Genomic DNA, 18,958 nt, shown 5'->3' with positions numbered 1-18,958 from the left:
GAGCACTTCATGCTTCCTGCTGCTGACCAACTTTATGGAGATGCAGATTTCATTTTTCAACAGGACTTGGCACCTGCTCACAGTGCCAAAGCTACCAGTACCTGGTTTAAGGACCATGGTATCCCTGTTCTTGATTGGCCAGCAAACTCCCCTGACCTTAACCCCATAGAAAATCTATGGGGTATTGTGAAGAGGAAGATGCAAGATGCCAGACTCAACAACGCAGAAGAGCTGAAGGCCACCATCAAAGCAACCTGGGCTCTCATAACACCTGAGCAGTGCCACAGCCTGATCGACTCCATGCCACGCCGCATTGCTGCAGTAATTCAGGCAAAAGGAGCCCCAACTAAGTATTGAGTGCTGTACATGCTCATACTTTTCATGTTTATACTTTTCAGTTGGACAACATTTTTAGAAATTCTTTTTTTGTATCAGTCTTAAGTGATACTCTAGTTTTCTGAGATACTGAAATTTGGATTTTCATTAGTTGTTAGTTTAAAATCATCAAAATTAAAGAACTAAACATTTGAAATATATCAGTCTGTGTGTAATGAATGAATATAATATACAAGTTTCACTTTTTGAATGGAATTACTGAAATAAATCAACTTTTCCATGATATTCTAATTTTATGACCAGCACCTGTACATGAGAAAGGAACTTAGTTTTGACCACGAGTGAACTGTTTTGGGAGAGATATGAGCTTTTGCAGGTGAACCATAGTGTTGTGCTGAACCATCCAGGCTATTTTGGCAAAAGCACCAAGAGTGTTAAGAACATCTGATCTGTTTCGAGAAATGAGCCAAAGCAATTGAGAAGGATCTTTGCATTTTGGGGGCACTGACTATTTATGTGGGAAAGGAATTTAGTTTTGAAGCATGAGTGAACAGTTTTGGGACAGATATGAGCTTTTGCAAGTGAGCTATGGTGTTGTGCTGAAGTGGAAGACTGTTTTGCCAAATGATCTTAGAGTTTTAAGAATGTAATTTCTGTGTCAAGAAATGGGCCAAACCAATGGAGAAAAACTGCAATGAGGGAAGACTAAAATATTAGGAACACCTCTTAGTATAAAACAATTCACTTCAATAGCAACTAGCCTCCAAAATATTCACAAAGTTGAATTAACACCTCTCCAAGACCATTCCATTATTAACTGAATATTAAAACTTTCATGAAGGGGGAATTTATTGCAGGATTGGACTAGACTGCCTAATACAGTGCAGTGTTTCCTCTAGGATTTTTTTCAGCAGCGGGGGCAGGCTCTCTGGGGAGCCGTGGCAGCATAAACAAATGTCACTTGACTGCAGATTTTACTATTACAACCTATTTATTGAATGGCCAGTTGAAAATTGCTTTTTAAAGGCTGAATGTAAAAATAAAAAATGCTTATGCTGCCGACATAAGCAGCAGAACTTTTCTATAGGAGTAAAGTGGCATTGTTGATTATTGCACTTACAATGGAAATAAACGGAATTTATTTATTTTATTCTTTTATTTTTTTAACAGAAATATTGACATGTATATGATGCAAAAGAATAAGAAAGGAAAAAAAGGTTCATCAACACTCGGCTCTCACGACTCTTTTGGCTCCCAAGTGGCTCCTCAGATTTTTTGTTGCTTAAATTAATTTATTACCAAAATAATGTCAAATTATGTGTAAAATTAATTATTAATGTATAAAACCTACTTTATATCAACTTAACAGCATTTTCTGCGGTCACTCATTTTCTCACTTTTCCGGCGTTCTGTCTGTTGAGGCTCTGTGTGTGTGTGTGTGTAGCAAAAGAAAAACCAAAGCGGCTCTTGCTCAGGTGACCAGCACATCCCTACTGATTAGCGTCAGCTTCATCAGCTGTCTCTCTCTTCTTAGACAAATACTTGAACAAGCTCACCTGAAAAGGCAGTCAGCAGTTACATCATGGCATGCAGATATTAGCTTAATGCTATCAATTAGTTTACTCACATTCAGGGCCGTGCAGAGACCTTTGGAGGGGTGGATGTTAAAAGTTAAAAGGGGGCACATGGAGCACGAATTTGAAACCCCATACAGAAACATACCTTGCAATATAACCAGTTGAATGGTAGCAACCCATATTCATAAAGAATGCAACATGGAATCAAAACATACCATATCATTGTCCACACCTAATATATTTGTTAGAGGCCAGTGCAAAGTAAAATTAGTCTGTTTTACCTGATGGGGTACATTGAACAGCTTCTGTTGAGGGGGTTGGTGAGGAGGCTGCTGCTGCTGCTGCTGCTGCTGCTATGACATTTCTTTTCAAAAATTGTACTGTATAGCCACGAATTTAATCCATTCATAATCTGCCCCTTATTATTAAATAAAGGGCAGATTATGATTGCTCATGGGGGAATTGTTGGTTTCTTTGTAGATAAAAGAGCTTGGTCTGTACCAGCTCTATATGGAAAGTGTCCTGAGACAACTTCTGTTGTGATTTGGCGCTATACAAATAAAATTGAATTGAATTGAATTATTATTATTATAAGTAAAAAATAATTAAATGATAAAGAAATCATGTATTTAAATATGTTTGTGCTTTTATTCAGTTTGACTATCAACTTTGACAGCAAGATTCTAAAAGTTATATAATTTGTATGCATATTATATTTAATTTGAGTGTAAATGTTAGAAACAAACAAGTACTGATATGTTTAAATGAGAGGTTGAGAAAATCAAAATTCAAATTCTTCTATTATTGTTGTATTTATACTGTAATAGTCCAAAATTATGTGAATATGCATATTGCATAGTTTTAGTAAAATCGCTCCCTCAGATCTTCCACCTCTCTCCACCTCTCTGTGCCCTCTGCCCATCTCAGCACCATGGGGAGCAGAGCTTTCAGTCGCTCTGCTCCCCAACTTTGGAATTCACTGCCACCTGACATCAGAAACACCGATTCTCTCCTCATCTTCAAATCCAGACTCAAAACTCATCTGTTCCAGACTGCCTTCTCTCTTTAATTTCAGTTCTCCTTTTAGCCTGTATTTAACTTGATGTGTTTTTAATTACTGTGCTCTTATTTATTCTATGTATTTTGCTTGTGTTTTTACCCACTCTGTACAGTGTCCTTGAGTGTTTTGAAAGGTGCTTCTAAATAAAATGTATTATTATTATTATTATTATTATTATTATTATTATAGGAAAAAACAGCTTGACAGTGAAATAACACTCTCTAATGCACTTTGCCCATGACAAGAGAAACATAGAAACAAACAAACAAACAAAAAAGCCTCACACACGCTGTGTGTGCTTAACTAGCAGCTACAACTTGTGAGAGGTGTGTGTGCAGAGTTGGATGACAGAGAGGATGCTCATTGCTCACTTCACTTCATCAGTCATCTTGCAAGAATACACCGTGCACAAGCGAATACGCTGCAAAACCTATTCACCGGACCAGTTGTTTACTGCCTTGGGTCTTCTTTGGTTTCACAAGACTAGCAGTGGCCGTCTCCAGCAGCTCAGCGATTAGCAGCAGGGCACGTCTGTGCACGTCAGGGCAGCGACAGCAAAGTGAGGGCATGTTGAGGATCATGTGACCGACCAAGGTAGATCTAAATTATTATCATTTTGTTTTATTTATTATTATTTTGGGCCACACAGACGGACTTTCCACACACACACACACACACACACACACACACACACACACACACACACACACACACACACACAAAAAAAATCACTTTGACAAAAGGGCACTTTGGGCATCAAGGGGCAAAGGGGCAGGCGGCCCACCACTCCTAAATGAATGTAGAGGAAACACTGCAGTGGAAACATAACATAATAAAAGCAAAGAGCTGTTGCTGGGCTCCTGTCAAAATTTAAACTGGTCAATAAAGTACAAGTTATCGATACATGTTTCCTGCTTGTCTTTGATACCATTTGACGCTAATGATATTATTTTCTATCCTGGCAGCAAACCTTTTAGCATTTGTTCTGTTAGTTTTTGATGATGAATGCAAAGAAAATCTTGACAGTAACCCGCTCCTTGAATTAAGAATCTGCAGCCTACTAAACATGAATGAGTGAGTGTCTGAATTAGTGAGCCAGTTCCATAAGCAGCTTCATGTCCACACAGAGCAACAGGTGATACTGATGTGTTTCTTTTCCCTGTCCTGTCAGAATGCAGCAGCATGGACAGCTGATGATCTGCTGCTGCTACTGTGAACCTGAGGAGCATTCAGACTCTGTAGAAACTTGAATGGATGAAGCGGGGATAGCTTTGGTGATTGAACAGCTGCTTCCTGAAGGCAGGGCCAGTGGTGCTGTGTGTCAGGATCTCACAACATAGAGATGTCAGCCTTAGTCACATTATTGAGAGCAGAACTGGCTGGGTGAAGTTGAGCTCCATGACCTCCACTGTCTGACCCATCTCCTCCTCCTGCCTCGACCCGCTCCCTCAGCACCGTCCAGGACCACCCTCTTCCTCTTATTTATTATCAAATACATTATTTATTCATGGGTTGTTCACTGACTTTTGCTAGGCTGTGATGTAGCTGCATTTGTGGAGGGTGTTTGTTCTTAGTTTTCTTCAGTCCTGTGTTTGACCTGCTCACATGGAGAAGCTTAAACTTTTTCGTCTGTCACCTCCTGAAATTTTGAAGAAATATTACGACAGGAACATTAGATGGATATAACACCCATTTGAACAGTATCTTTTAAATCCAAAATTCTGTTACATATCTGTTACAGTACGTTGAGTGGTTGGCTGCCTTTGTTGAGTATGCAGCAGCTGATGTGTGGAAACCTGTAGAGTTCAAAGGATTATCTGTCAACCCTCACCTCTGCAATATGGATTATCCCAGCATAGCTTCCTTCTTGCAGTCAGTCTGGACTTCCGCTTTATTTTGTTGATACATCTTTGCTCTTTGGATTCACTATTTACTTTATTTCTGCTTTCATTGCAACACCATTTCTCCCTGCATAAAACGGCAGTCTTCATATGAATTTCTTTTGGATTGGTTTAGTTGTGACTTGTTTCATTGATCACTGTTTGTTTTTTATCTACTATAAGTTGAGCTGTAACATTTAAAGAGAATCCCAGCTCAACTGTGAACTGTCTTAAAAGATCACGCTGGTGTTATTCTCTATGTTTGGTATTATCAACAAATCCCATGAAAAGACCAGAACTAACAATGTGTTTCTGTTTCTGTGTTCACTTGATGACTTTCCTGCCCTGTTTGTGACACATCTGAGGACATAAATCAGCCCACAAATATCTTTTTTATTTATTTTTTATTTTTTTTTGTTAAAGGTAAGGTAATTCTAAAACATCTTTTCAATGTATTTTTTTTTAACAAACATTACTTGTTTTCAGCAGTGGATTAATCCACATTTTGTGCTCTGGTGAGTATCTGGGGGCTGTAGGGTGGTGTATCTGGGATTGAGTCAGAAAAAACTTTGGTGTGTGTGTTCATGGTAATGATGGAATATGTCACTCAGTGAAACACTGTGTTAAAAAGTGGCAATCTGTGGGCCTGAATAATAGAGCCAATGCAGAAGTGCCAAAAACTACAGTTCCTTCAATCGCCGCTTGAGACTGGTTCCAAAAGCGAGTCAGTCCCCATAGACCCCCATATTAAAATGCATGCAATGTGTTTACAGCCTGGTACAAAACTTTTGGTCTCTATAGCTAGAGAGGGGGTGGGAGTGAATTTTTATTTAACACACACAGGCTTAAAGTTGTGCATAATTATGGGCATGGCCACTTTAAGTGACAGCTAGCCACTAGGTTTCAGCAAACAGACTTCATTCAGCCCATCTCAGCTCTACCCACACTACACCTCTTTTCCCATTTTTGCATTAGCTGGGAGTTTGGTGGAGTCAGGCACTGCCAAGATGGCAAAGGCCAGAGCTACTGTCAGTGAGCTTCACTCAAGAGGGTCTTCAGAAACCTATGGGTGACATCACAGAGAGTGCTTCCATGTTTTGTACGGTCATGGCTTCTAATAGTTTTTGGCCAACAATGGAGCTTTATGGCACAGAGGAATAGGATATCAGGCTTTGATAACACACACAATACTTGTAAGTAGAACACATCCATTTTTTGGTCAGTACATGAAGTTTGTTCATCATTTTAAAAAATGTCCTTTCAAGACACTTGTATAACTAAATGATGGAGTGTATCTTTAACAATCAGTAACACATTTGTACACAAGTGTAACATAAAGTTATCATAAACTTCTAAAGTGTGTTTCCTTTTAGAAAGTCAAAGCAACAATCTTGCCTGATGTGATGTTCTATGTAACGTGCTGTGTATTTGTATGTTATGGCATGTATGTGAGGCTTTGTCCAAATGGCAGACAGGATGATGTGTTTCATGCCACACCTATTTTTCATTTTGTCAATTTCAAAAAACTTTCAGCTACTCTTCAACAACATTGACTGCTAACACAAAATTCTTTTAGAGGTTCACAAACTACCGTGTGGTGAAAGATATATTTCAGCCTGCTTCTTTTTTGACCTTTTTTCAAAGTGCTTTTACAGATTTTATTTACAAATTTATTGGAATGATAATTGTTTTTCCTAAACCTTTCATGTCCTGAACAGTAACTGCAGGAATGTCAGGACAATGGGAACCCTGTTAATCTGCCCAGACACCATCACAGCCATCACCAGCTTCAACTCTGCCATCACAAAACACACATGCTAGTGATACATAACAGTAGATGTTATGTTTCTTGCACACACACACACACACACACACACACACACACACACACACACACACACACACACACACACGCACACACACACACACACACACGATTCAATCACAGATTTCGTGTTTTAGTTTCTGCTTCTGTGATTTATTTTGAATTTATTATGAGTGTTTCAGGCTTCATTTCTCACTGTATGAAGCCAAAGTAGTAACTTTTGTTTGCTTGCAGGCAGTTTCTGCCAGAAACCATTTTACATTTTAAATGTGTTATTACAAAAAGTGATTGTACTGTTCTGTATTGTGTAGGAGAAGTGTTATGTATGCATATTTTAAATAAAGTATTCAGGGTTTTAAAATGCTATTTACTTTGAAATGTTGTTCACTTGATGTCTACAGTGTCCTGTGTTCCTGTGTCTGACTGGTGCCTTGATGCACTGACCTACACCTGAGCAGTAAACCTTCTAGTTTGACCAAAACCCCTTCAGACATGACCATGCACACTGAATTCTTTTTACTCTTTTTTTTTTTTTTTTTTTTTTTTTTTTCATTTGTTGTTTCAGAAAATGTGCACTCTTTTGACATTTGACCTTAGCCTAGTAGGTAGACTTGAACAAATCATTTGAGGTTAACTTGTGGCTTAAAGTGCAAGTCAAAAGTTTGGACACACCTCATTCAGTGTTTTGTTTTTTTTTTCTTATTTTCTATATTGTAGACTAATACTGAAGACATCAAAACTATGAAATAAAATGGAATTATGCTGTAAACAAAGCAAGATATTGGCATTACCTTAACCAGTTTCATGAGGTAGTCACTTGAAATGCTTTTCCAACAGTCTTGAAGTGGTTCCCATACAGCACGGACAATAGAAGAAGAAGAAGAAGAACAAGAAATGTACTTTATTTATCACACATAGTTGCACACACTACATGCTTCCGTAAAAAAAAAATTTCTGCATTTGACCCATCCTCGGTCTGTCGATCCTCCGCGGCAGACCAGAGGCCTGTACCATAAAGCTGGATTACGCCTTAGTGAGATAACTTCAGGCTTAACCCTGGCTTTTCGGTACCATAAAGGTGGCTTACTTTCTATCGGGCTACGTTGCCGTGGTAACCTATGCTGAACACCTAACCTGCTCCGGAGCAGAATAAGTTCAGGATAAGAGCTCAGCAGGTATAAAAGCCCCACCTACTGACCAATCAGTTCTCTTGGAAAATGGCCTGTCCGTTTGATGAGAACCCGGTGGATCTTGGTGCACAGCTTGTGCGAAGAGCACTCAGGCGCGAGAGAATATTTAGAGATCGCTGTAATCCGTTCGAATTGTCTGAACAATCACTGTACGAAAGGTACAGGTTTTCGGGAGAGGGGTTACAATACATCTGTCAGCTGCTGGAGCCTTACATCAGTAATGTAACGCACCGCAACCATGCGCTGACAGTCCCGCAGACAGTATGCATTGCACTGAGGTTTTTTGCCTCAGGTAATATATTTCTTAGTGATGTTTGTAATTATTATGATGTCTTTAAATCCCTCGTTGGATGGGTTACAAGCAAGCCACAGATAAAATGCCATTAATCAATTATTTGTTTAAGTAAATCATGGATTGATTCATTCATTCATAGGTACTTTTATGTATTCTGTTGGCGATGCCGAAAACCTCGGGAAAAACACAGTATGTAGAGCTATTCATAAAGTCGCGGGGGCCCTGACTGAGCTTGTCAATGCATTCGTGGTGTTTCCCGGCCACCTGCCCACGCAATGCATCAAAGAGGGCTTTTATGACATCGCAGGTAAGCAAGGTTGATGTGTAATTTGCATAATGTAGACTAAGCCCTGGGATGTTTGCCGTTGTATATTAAATGCAGCACATTCCTTTCACAGGGTTCCCCAGGGTGCTGGGTGCCATTGACTGCACCCACATCCCCATCTCTGCCCATCTGGGTGAGAATGAGGCTGACTTTGTGAATAGGAAGTCCTTTCACAGTCTCAACATTCAGGTAGAATTCATCTTACAATATTATGTTATGTCAGTCATTTTAAATTAAACTGTCCAAATGTATAAAAACACCCACACAATACTTTTTTCAGTAGTAGGCTTGCTATGTTTGAGTCCTTTTTAAAAACACATTGCAGCATCACTCACTACAGTTTATCCCCAATGCTTCTGCAGATGACATGTGACCATCAAATGATGGTCACCAGTTTGGTGGCAAAGTGGCCGGGGTCTGTCCACGACTCCCGCATATTCAGGGAGTCTTTGCTGTGCCAAAAGCTGGAGCAGGGTATGAAAAATTTACATTGGTGGCTATAGATTTTGATGATATCCTTGAGCATTTTTTCCACACTTATCAAAGCCATTTCTTTTTATCTTTAGGGCAGTTCAGTGCAGTACTCCTTGGAGACAGAGCCTATGCCTGCCTGCCTTATCTCCTGACCCCCTATCCTGATCCTGGTGCAGGGCCACAAATGAGGTTCAATGTGGCCCATGCCAAAACCAGGGTCAGGATAGAGATGACCTTTGGGGTCATCAAGGCATGGTTTTCATGCCTCCGTGGCCTGAGGGTGGTCCCGGGCATGCAGGATCATTTCTGCATGTGTGGTTCTGCACAATATCGCCACAATGAGGAAGGAGAGGACCCCCTCCAGTGACCCCCCACCCCCGGATGTGGTGGACCCCATCACTGTTGATTTCCCTTCAGGCAGGGCTGTGAGAGAGGCCATAACTGAAAATTTTTTTAGTTAAATGAAAAAAGCAAACATGGAATTTTTTTAAATTTCTTTTTCACAGTTTTAATTTTTCTCCCGCTCCTGAAACAGAACAGCACATTTTGAGTCTCAGTGTTGCCTGTCTGAAAAACATTACATCACTGATAGATAGATAGATAGATAGATAGATAGATAGATAGATAGATAGATAGATAGATAGATAGATAGATAGATAGATAGATAGATAGATTTAATTTATTGATCCCAAACTGGGAAATTCCCAGTTTGAGTTTGAGTTTTTTCATTTTCAGTTCTTTATATTCAATATCCAGTGTCTTTGCGGCAATGTCTAGTTCCAGTTTTCTTTTGTTTTTTCTCACACTGTCAGCTCCGACCTGAAACAAATTAAATACATTTTACAGTTGCTTCACCATATAAGCATTCCTGCTTTTAATGGCTGGCTTTAAAATAATGCCAATGTCACACTGACTATCACCATTAAATTGAAGTGAATTACATCTTGCGACTGTCTCCTGCTGGACTGTCTGGAGGTGGAGGCCACAGGCTCGGGGTCCGGAGGATTTCCCTCTTCCTGTGAAATACACATCATAGCAGCTAATTCATTTTAAGATAGCGAGCATTGAGGACACCAGTTAGTCCCATGTGCAGACCACCACCACCATTAGTGAGACATGAAAGATACATCAGCAACTGCCAAGTGTCCACACTGGATCTATGTTAAAACAGGGTGAATGACATATAACTGTTAATTATGGACTACAGTGTACCAGCAATGGTCTTTCTGAGCCTGCAGACAGTGTCTCCTCCTCATCCATGGCCTCCACCTGAGTACAACCCCCCCAGATCTATGATCAGCAACCACAGATGACACGTGTAAATGTATATGACAGGTTGACTTCACTATTACCTCTGCATGGGACAGTGTTTGTGTGGGTGGGGGCAGCAGCGTGAGAGTATGAGTCTCATTATCAACTGTTGAGAAAATACATGTTACACTCCCACAGTAAAAATATTGGATAATTGTGTTCTATAAACAACCCAGTGTTTTAACATTGAGTCACTGAGACGTACCCTGAACAAATAAGGTGCTGCGGGAGCTGCCACTTCCACTGGGGTCTGATGTCACCCCCCCCATACCCTCCAACAAGGGTCGACCCTCATTGTTGGAGAGGGCCAGTTCCTCTGCAGGTGTGTAAGGCTGAATGGGAGCCCCCCCCCCGTCTTTTCCCGCTGAGCTTTTTTCCTGTGGGCTGCAAAGAATATCATATCAATTCCATTGTGATCATCCTACACAGACAGTGTGAAGAAGTAAAGCATTGGAGGCTATATAGCCTCCAACATGTAGGCCTACATATACATATGCTACATGTATAAGATATAGTAAGTGTACTGACCACTTTGAAGTATATTTTTATACTTATGTTTGATTTGTTCCCATGTTCTTTTTGCTCCACTCGGGTTGCATCTGAAATAATAAGGCTACAATCACATGCCATAACGAAAAATTTCATACACACATACATTTATGGAACACACAAATGTTACTGTAGTCAGATATACAAGTGCAGTCATAGTGGGGAAGTAATATTATAATGGCACTAACTTACGCATTGACACAGTCAGCGATTTTTTGCCAGCAATCCTTGCGCCGCTTGGCAGCTGCAACTGTGTTGCTTTTTGCCTGGAATATTAATTTGTATTCCGCGTATTTATTAATTATTATTGTTTGCTCCTCCGTGGTGAAATATGCGGCTCGGGCTGATTTTTCCATGTTTGCGATTGGTCGCATGCAGCAAACTCCGCCCTTTTTATGTGAGCGCGCTCAGATCTAGATTGGACAAGTCTGAATTGAATTAGTGAGTTGATAGCCGGCTTTATGGTAATGAAAATCCGGAGGGCGGATGTCTCGTTAAGTGAAGCCCGATAAGTAAGAGAGGTAGGTTAATCAAGCTTTATGGTACAGGCCTCAGGTGCCAGCCGATGCCGGTGCCCGCGCCCGGGGACCTCCCTTCTTGTCACCATTGGTCAGGTGGTGATCTTCTTGCATGTTTTTAGTGGGAGTTATTGCGGGTCAACACGGGGAGAACATGCAAACTCCACACAGAAAGCAGCAGACACTGAAGACATGGTGGAGGACACACCACCAGCGCCCACAGTGGGATTCGAACTGGGGACATTCTAGCTGTGAGGCAACAGTGTTACCACTTGTGCTATTTCTAATAGGGCTATTGAAATTAAGTTTTCAACAGATGTCAGTAACAACCCGAGTAATCAACGAATACAAAGAAATCAAAAACAATTATGTACATAAATTATGTGAAATTAAGTGGAATGACACAGGCAAAAAGCACCAAACACGCAAACTGAAAATGATTAAATACTTTGTAGAAAAGCCTCTGTTAGTAATGACAGCTTCAAGATGCCTCCTGTATGAACAAACTAGTCGCATGCATTGCTCAGGTGTGATTTTGGCCCATTCTTCCACACAAACTCTCAAATGGATTTAAGTTGGGTGATTGACTGGGGCACTATAGCAGCTTAATTTCTTTTTCTGAAACCCTCAATTGGTTTCCTTTCCTTGGATTTTTTTGGGGGGGGATTAATGTCTTGCTGAAATGTCCACCCTCACTTCAGCTTCAGCATCCTGGTATGGCAGCATATTATTATAAAGAATGTCTCTGTACATTTCTCCATTCATTCTTCCTCCAATTATATGAAGCCTGCCAGTACCATGTGATGAAAAACAACCCCACGCCATGATGTTCCCACCTCCCAAACTTCACTGTTGGTATGGTGTTTTGTGGTGATGTGCAGTGCCATTTCCAAACATGGTGTGTGTTGTGACATCCAAAAAGTTTAATTTTGGTCCCATCTGAACAGACTATATTCTCCCAGTATTTCATCGGCTTGTCCAAATGTTGTGCAGCTCAAATGAGCTTCATGTTTTTTCTTCAGTAATGGAGTCTTGTGTGGTGAGGATGCATAGAGGCCATGGTGGTTGTTAGGGATTAGGAATTTTGAGTATTGGGTCATTTTGGTACCAGTGTTCCACTCGCAGTGTACGTGGCCGACTTTTAGATCATGGCTTAAGGTCCTACAAAGCTGTCAAGAAGCCCCTGATCAATGAGAGACAGAGGTTAGCCCGGCGTTGTTGGGCCCAAGCACACAGGAAGTGGACAGCCATGAACTGGAAGAAGATTCTTGGTCTGTACCAGCTCTATATGGAAAGTGTCCTGAGACAACTTCTGTTGTGATTTGGTGCTATACAAATAAAATTGAATTGAAAAATTCTGTGGTCAGATGAGTCCAGTTTCCAGCTTTATCTTCCTCCTGCTAATGTGAGGATATGCAGAAGGCCAGGCGAAGCATCATCTCCAGCATCTACAGTACCTACTGTCAAGCATGGTGGAGGCAGTATCATGGTTTGGGGATGCATGAGTGCTGCTGGTGTTGGTCATCTCACTGTCTGTGATGGCACATTGAACTCTTCCAAGTATTGTGCCATTCTCGAAACCCACATGCTCCCTTCTGCACGTGCACTGTTTCGTCGAGGTCAAAACTGGATGTTTCGGGGGGGCGCTAGAGAGCCCGAACAAGATGGCAGCATAGCGTGACAGCTCCATACAACTTCGCACAGAAAACAACCCCAAACCTTCGCAAACCTGGTCAACTATACAGTACAAAGGATGCCTAAACCCCCAGCAGCTAAGGAGTGTGTCATCTTCTCGAACGCCCGCAAAAAAGCTCGCGAAACGCGAAGACAACATCTCCGAGTCCGGCTATGTGCACCGAAGATATCAACATGGTCAACGTAACCGACGTGCTAGCCGAGCTCAAATCACTCCGCTCCGAGTTTAGCTCGAAGCTGGATGGAATAAACAACCAGTTGGGGGAGCTGATCTCGGTGATGGAGAATAATCTAGGTGAAATCAAGCAAGATGTAACAGCTAATGAACAACGCATCGGCGAGGCCGAAGTCCGCATAGCCGCTACAGAAGACGCATTGGATAAGGCAGAGAGGGCTCTTGCTAAAGCAACAAAGCGGCTCACATACCTGGAGGAAAAGACAGAGGACTTGGAAAACTGCGGGAGGAGGAAAAACATCTGACTGTTTGGTCTCAAAGAAGGAGCCGAGGGCACGCGTCCTCTTTTGGACTTTATGAACAACATGCTGCCCCGATGGCTGGACACCGGACCCAGCAGAACATTCACATTGGAAAGAGCCCACCACACCCTGGCTCCAGCGATTCCCAACCAGAACTGAGCCGTCCTCCTACGCTTCCTCAACTACCAAGATAAAGAGTTTGTCCTACGTCCCTCAAGACAACGGGACATTACACACGACGGCTCCAAACTCGCATTCGTCCAAGATTTTTCAGCAGAAACGATCAGACAAAGACGGGAGTTCAACAATGTAAAAAAGCTGTTTGTTAACATGGGGACGTTCCGAGGATTCCACCTTCAGCCATGCAAGCTGTGAGTGCTTCACAACGGGAAGATCCAGATGTTCTCCTCCCCACAAGAGGCTGAGGAGTTCTACCGCAATATCTCCGCCAAATAACCTACATACGACCAGGTTTGAACTTTTTCTCATACATGGAAAGGGGTAAGAGCACTAACTTATGTGCAAGGAAATAGACTCAACACAGGGCCTGGTGTTTGCTCGACATCAGTGGAAAATATGAACAATTAACAGCAACTTCATACTGGCTATCAGACAGTGCATAAATCCTATTTTACTTTTATTTCATTCTATTTTATCTATTTCCTGTGAACACTTACAGTCTATGTGTATGACTGTCACTTTATTTTGGATATTTATTAACATGGTTAATAGAAGTTACTGAGATGGGATGCAACTATACAAGCAACAGATGTATGGGCTCCATAAACCTGGTTATTAATTTAAATTGCGTCATAATTATACTAATGGCTGGACAGTTTGTTGTTTTTTTTTGTATACTTGAAAATAGTATGATTACATTGTGCAAAAGTCAACTTTTTATAATTTTTAATTTTCAAACCAGCCCCTTATGATGAGGATAGAAGAGTCATCCATGAGTTGCTAACTTCATTCCCATTATGACCTCGTTTTAATATGATTTATTTGTTTTTTGTTTTTTAATTTATTACTACGCTATCATTACCAATACTCAAATAGATATCCTACATATTCTTTTCTTCCCTTTAACCAGCATTCTTGCTGTTGTCTGGAGTGAAATACCACCCAAGGAAACTAAGCCCGAACTTTTTTCTTTTTTTTTCTTTTTTTTTGGGTTGTTTTGTTTTCCCTGTGTTCTCTCTTGCACAGAGATGTTATTCTGTTTAAACAATATGTGCGTTGTTGACTGATAGTTGTCACTTGCCGGTTAACTTGAGGGTGTTATCTGTTCCAGTGGGGTTGCCTTGTCGTTTGGGGACTAGGCTGGGGTTCTGGGGAGGCGGGGAGGGGGTGGGTAGAGGGGTCCCCTCATGCTCTACCTATATTACATTTTCTTTTGTGAGTTTGTTAGTTTTATGTTATTTTTCCCCTTACTTTTGTTGTACCATGGTCACACAAAACCAATACAAAACGCAAAACTCAGTATGTCTAGTACACTTAATGTAATAACTTTTAATGTCAGAGGCCTTGGCCACCCAATTAAGCGGAAGAGAGTTCTTACATTCTTAAAAAAGGAAAAAGTAGACATTGCTTTCCTCCAGGAAACTCATCTGTTCAATGAAGAGCACAACAAACTCAAGAGGGATTGGGTGATGTGATATAGGTCCTATTCTTATACCAGATCACTCACCAGTCTATTTACGGCTATCCCTACCTCAACAGGCAAATCAAACTAAACAATGGAGATTCAATGCCTCACTCCTCACAAAGCCTGTAATAATATTAGAAAATGGTTAGAGGAATACAGACGAGATAATGAGTCCTCCCCTGTTACCCTGGCAGTGATGTGGGATGCAGCTAAAGCAGTAATTAGGGGGCAGATGATCTCCTACACATCTACAAAGAAAAAATCTATTATTAAAAAAACAGAACAACTTAAGAAAGAGTTAATCAATTCGGAACAATCCCATAAACAGTTTCCTACAGAGGAAAACTTGAGGAAACTAAATGCAACCAAAAATAAACTTAATCTTATTCAAACAGAGCATTTCAAAAACACTTATGTTCTATACCAGACAGCAATATCATAAGCCCAGTAGACTCCTAGCCTACCAACTTAAAAAAGAACGTGTAGAAAACACAATAAAATGTACACGTAATGCAACAGGCCAGTTGAAATACGATATGCAATCAATTAAGTCCTCATTTCTTGACTTTTATTCATAGCTTTACACGTCAGAAAATCCTGAAACCAATATTCGTAGTTTTTTGGAAAAAGTAACCCTACCCTCTATCTCAGAGGACGAAAAGGAGCAGTTGAGTGCTCCATTCACCTCAGATGAGGTGTTACAAGCAATTAATTCAATGCCCTCGGGAAAAACTCCAGGTTTAGACGGATATTCAGTAGAGTTCTACAAGGTTGAGGCTGAGGTCTATGTATAGCAACCCAAAAGCTAAAATATGTGTAAATGGTACCCTCACCGAAACATTTGATCTGTTTTGAGGCTGTCAGCAAGGGTGCCCATTATCTCCATTTTTATTTAACCTGGCAATTGAGCCACTCGCAGAAGCTATACAGGCTAATAAAGAGATTGCTGGTATCAATATTGGAAAAACAAAGAACAAAATTTCATTATATGCTGACGATATCATTCTATATTTAACCAACCCTGAGCAATCAATCCCAGCAGTATTAGAACTTATCACTAAATTTGGAACAATATCCGGCTATAAAGTCAACTTGACAAAATCCAAAGCTTTATTAATTAATTCATCAGTTTCTAGTAAACTCAGGGCCATTTCACCATTCACCTGGGCTAAAAACAGCTTTAAATATCTTGGGGTGAACGTGACTATAAAACTTCACACTATAAATTACACTCCGTCTCCTCCTTGAACTGCCACCCTATCATGGTGGAGGAGTTTGAGTACCCGAATGATCCTAGAGGCTATGTTGTCCAGGGCTTAATGCCCCTGGTAGGGTCTCCCAAGGCAAACAGGTTCTAGGTGACGGGTCAGACTAAGAGCAGTTCAAAAAGCCCCTATGAAAGACATCAAATCAAGGAAGCGTACGTCGCCCGGAGCCAGGCCTGGGGTTGGGGCTCGCAGGCGAGCGCCTGGTGGCCGGGTCTTTGCCCACGGGACCCGGCCGGGCACAGCCTGAAGGAGCGACGTGGGCCCGCTTTCCCGTAGGCAACCACCCGCAGGAAGGATCAGAAGGGGCCAGTGCTATGTGGAATGGGTAGCAGTCGTGGGCGGGGGCCCTGATGACCCAAACCCTGGACAACGACTCTGGCTATGGGGACATGGAATGTCACCTCACTGTGGGGGAAAGAGCCTGAGCTAGTGTGGGAGGTTGAGCGGTACTGGCTAGAGATAGTCGGGCTCACCTCCATGCACAGTCTGGGCTCTGGAACCCAACTCCTTGAGAGAGGCTGGACTCTCTTCTACTCTGGAGTTGCCCGCGGTGAGAGGCAGCGAGCTGGTGTGGGCTTGCTTATAGCCCCCCAGCTCAGCCGCCATGTTGGAGTTCTCCCCGCTGAGCGAGAGGGTCACTTCCCTGCGCCTTCGGGTTGGGGATAGGTCTCTCACTATTGTTTCGGCCTACGGGCCGAACAGTAGTGTAGAGTACCCGGCCTTCTTGGAGTCCCTGGGAGGGGTACTGGAAAGTGCTCCAACCGGGGACTCCATTGTTCTGCTGGGAGACTTCAATGCTCACGTGGGCAGCGACAGTGACACCTGGAGGGGTGTGATTGGGAGGAACGGCCTCCCCAATCTGAACCCGAGTGGTGTTCTGTTATTGGATTTCTGTGCTAGTCACAGTTTGTCCATAACGAACACCATGTTCAAGCATAAGGGTGTCCATCAGTGCACGTGGCACCAGGACACCCTAGGCCGGAGGTCAATGATCGACTTTGTAGTCGTATCATCTGACCTTCGGCGGTATGTCTTGGACACTCGGGTAAAGAGAGGGGCTGAGCTGTCAACTGATCACCACCTGGTGGCGAGTTGGATTCGCTGGCAGGGTAAGAAGCAGGACAGACTTGGCAGACTCAAACGTACCGTGAGGGTCTGTTGGGAACGTCTGGCGGAACCCGCTGTCAGGGAAGTTTTCAACTCCCACCTCCGGGAGAGCTTCAACCAGATCCCGAGGGAGGTTGGAGACATTGAGTCCGAATGGACCATGTTCTCCACTTCCATTGTTGATGCAGCCATCCGTAGCTGTGGCCGTAAAGTCGGCGGTGCCTGTCGTGGTGGCAACCCCCGAACCCGGTGGTGGACACCGGAAGTAAGGGATGCCGTCAAGCTGAAGAAGGAGTCCTATCGGGCCTGGTTGGCTCATAGGACTCCTGAGGCAGCTGATGGGTACCGGCAGGCCGAGCGTGCGGCAGCTCGGGCGTTTGTAGAAGCAAAAACTCGGGTCTGGGAGGAGTTCGGGGAGGCCATGGAGGAGGACTACCGGTCGGCCTCGAGGAAATTCTGGCAAACTGTTCAGCGCCTCAGGAGGGGGAAGCAGCTTTCTGTCAACACTGTTTACAGTGGAGGTGGGGAGCTGTTGACCTCGACTGGGGATATTGTCGGGCGGTGGAAGGAATACTTCGAGGATCTCCTCAATCCCTCTGTCATGTCTTCCGTAGAGGAAGCAGAGACTGGGGACTTGGAGGTCGATTCATTCATCACCGGGGCTGAAGTCACTGAGGCAGTTCGCAAGCTCCTCGGTGGCAAAGCGCCGGGGGTGGATGAGATCCGCCCTGAGTACCTCAAGTCTCTGGATGTTGTAGGACTGTCTTGGTTGACATGCCTCTGCAGCATCGCGTGGCAGACGGGGACAGTGCCTCTGGACTGGCAGACTGGGGTGGTGGTCCCTCTTTTTAAAAAGGGGGACTGGAGGGTGTGTTACAACTATCGGGGGATCACACTCCTCAGCCTCCCTGGTAAAGTCTATTCCAGGGTACTGGAGAGGAGAATCCGGCCGATAGTCGAACCCCGGATTCAAGAGGAACAATGCGGTTTTCGTTCTGGCCGTGGAACACTGGACCAGCTCTATACCCTCCACAGGGTGCTTGAGGGTTCATGGGAGTTTGCCCAACCAGTCCACATGTGCTTCGTGGACTTGGAGAAGGCATTCGACCGTGTCCCTCGCGTCATTCTGTGGGAGGTGCTCCAGGAGTATGGGGTTGGAGGCCCTCTGTTGAGGGCTGTACAGTCCCTGTACAACCGGAGCAGGAGCTTGGTCCGCATTGCCGGCAGTAAGTCGTCAACATGCACCTGTTCCCGGTGCATGTTGGACTCCGGCAGGGCTGCCCTTTGTCACCGGTTCTGTTCACCATTTTTATGGACAGGATTTCTAGGCGCAGCCAGGGGCCGGAGGGGGTTCGGTTCGCGGGCCGGCAGATTTCGTCTCTGCTTTTCGTGGATGATGTTGTCTTGTTGGCTACCTCGAGCCAGG

General features: G+C 43.0%; 1 protein-coding gene and 1 pseudogene across 1 annotated transcript in view; both read left to right on the top strand.

Annotated features, from left to right (window-relative positions):
- The window catches only part of wdr26a (WD repeat domain 26a), a 58,313-nt gene extending 51,269 nt beyond the window's left edge, over positions 1 to 7,044 (top strand). Inside the window, exon 14 of the mRNA XM_070965949.1 lies at positions 4,145 to 7,044. Coding sequence (XP_070822050.1) covers positions 4,145 to 4,167 — 23 coding nt within the window. The 3' untranslated portion in view covers positions 4,168 to 7,044. The remainder of the gene's footprint in view (positions 1 to 4,144) is intronic.
- Positions 7,045 to 7,895: 851 nt separating this feature from the next.
- LOC139333523 (putative nuclease HARBI1) lies at positions 7,896 to 9,423 on the top strand (annotated as a pseudogene).
- Positions 9,424 to 18,958: the final 9,535 nt, after the last annotated feature.

The sequence above is a fragment of the Chaetodon trifascialis genome, chromosome 7, assembly GCF_039877785.1.
Source record: "Chaetodon trifascialis isolate fChaTrf1 chromosome 7, fChaTrf1.hap1, whole genome shotgun sequence".
Taxonomy (NCBI): Eukaryota; Metazoa; Chordata; class Actinopteri; order Chaetodontiformes; family Chaetodontidae; genus Chaetodon; species Chaetodon trifascialis.
Note: the sequence above shows the minus strand (reverse complement) of the source record. Positions and strands in the feature narration are given on the sequence as shown.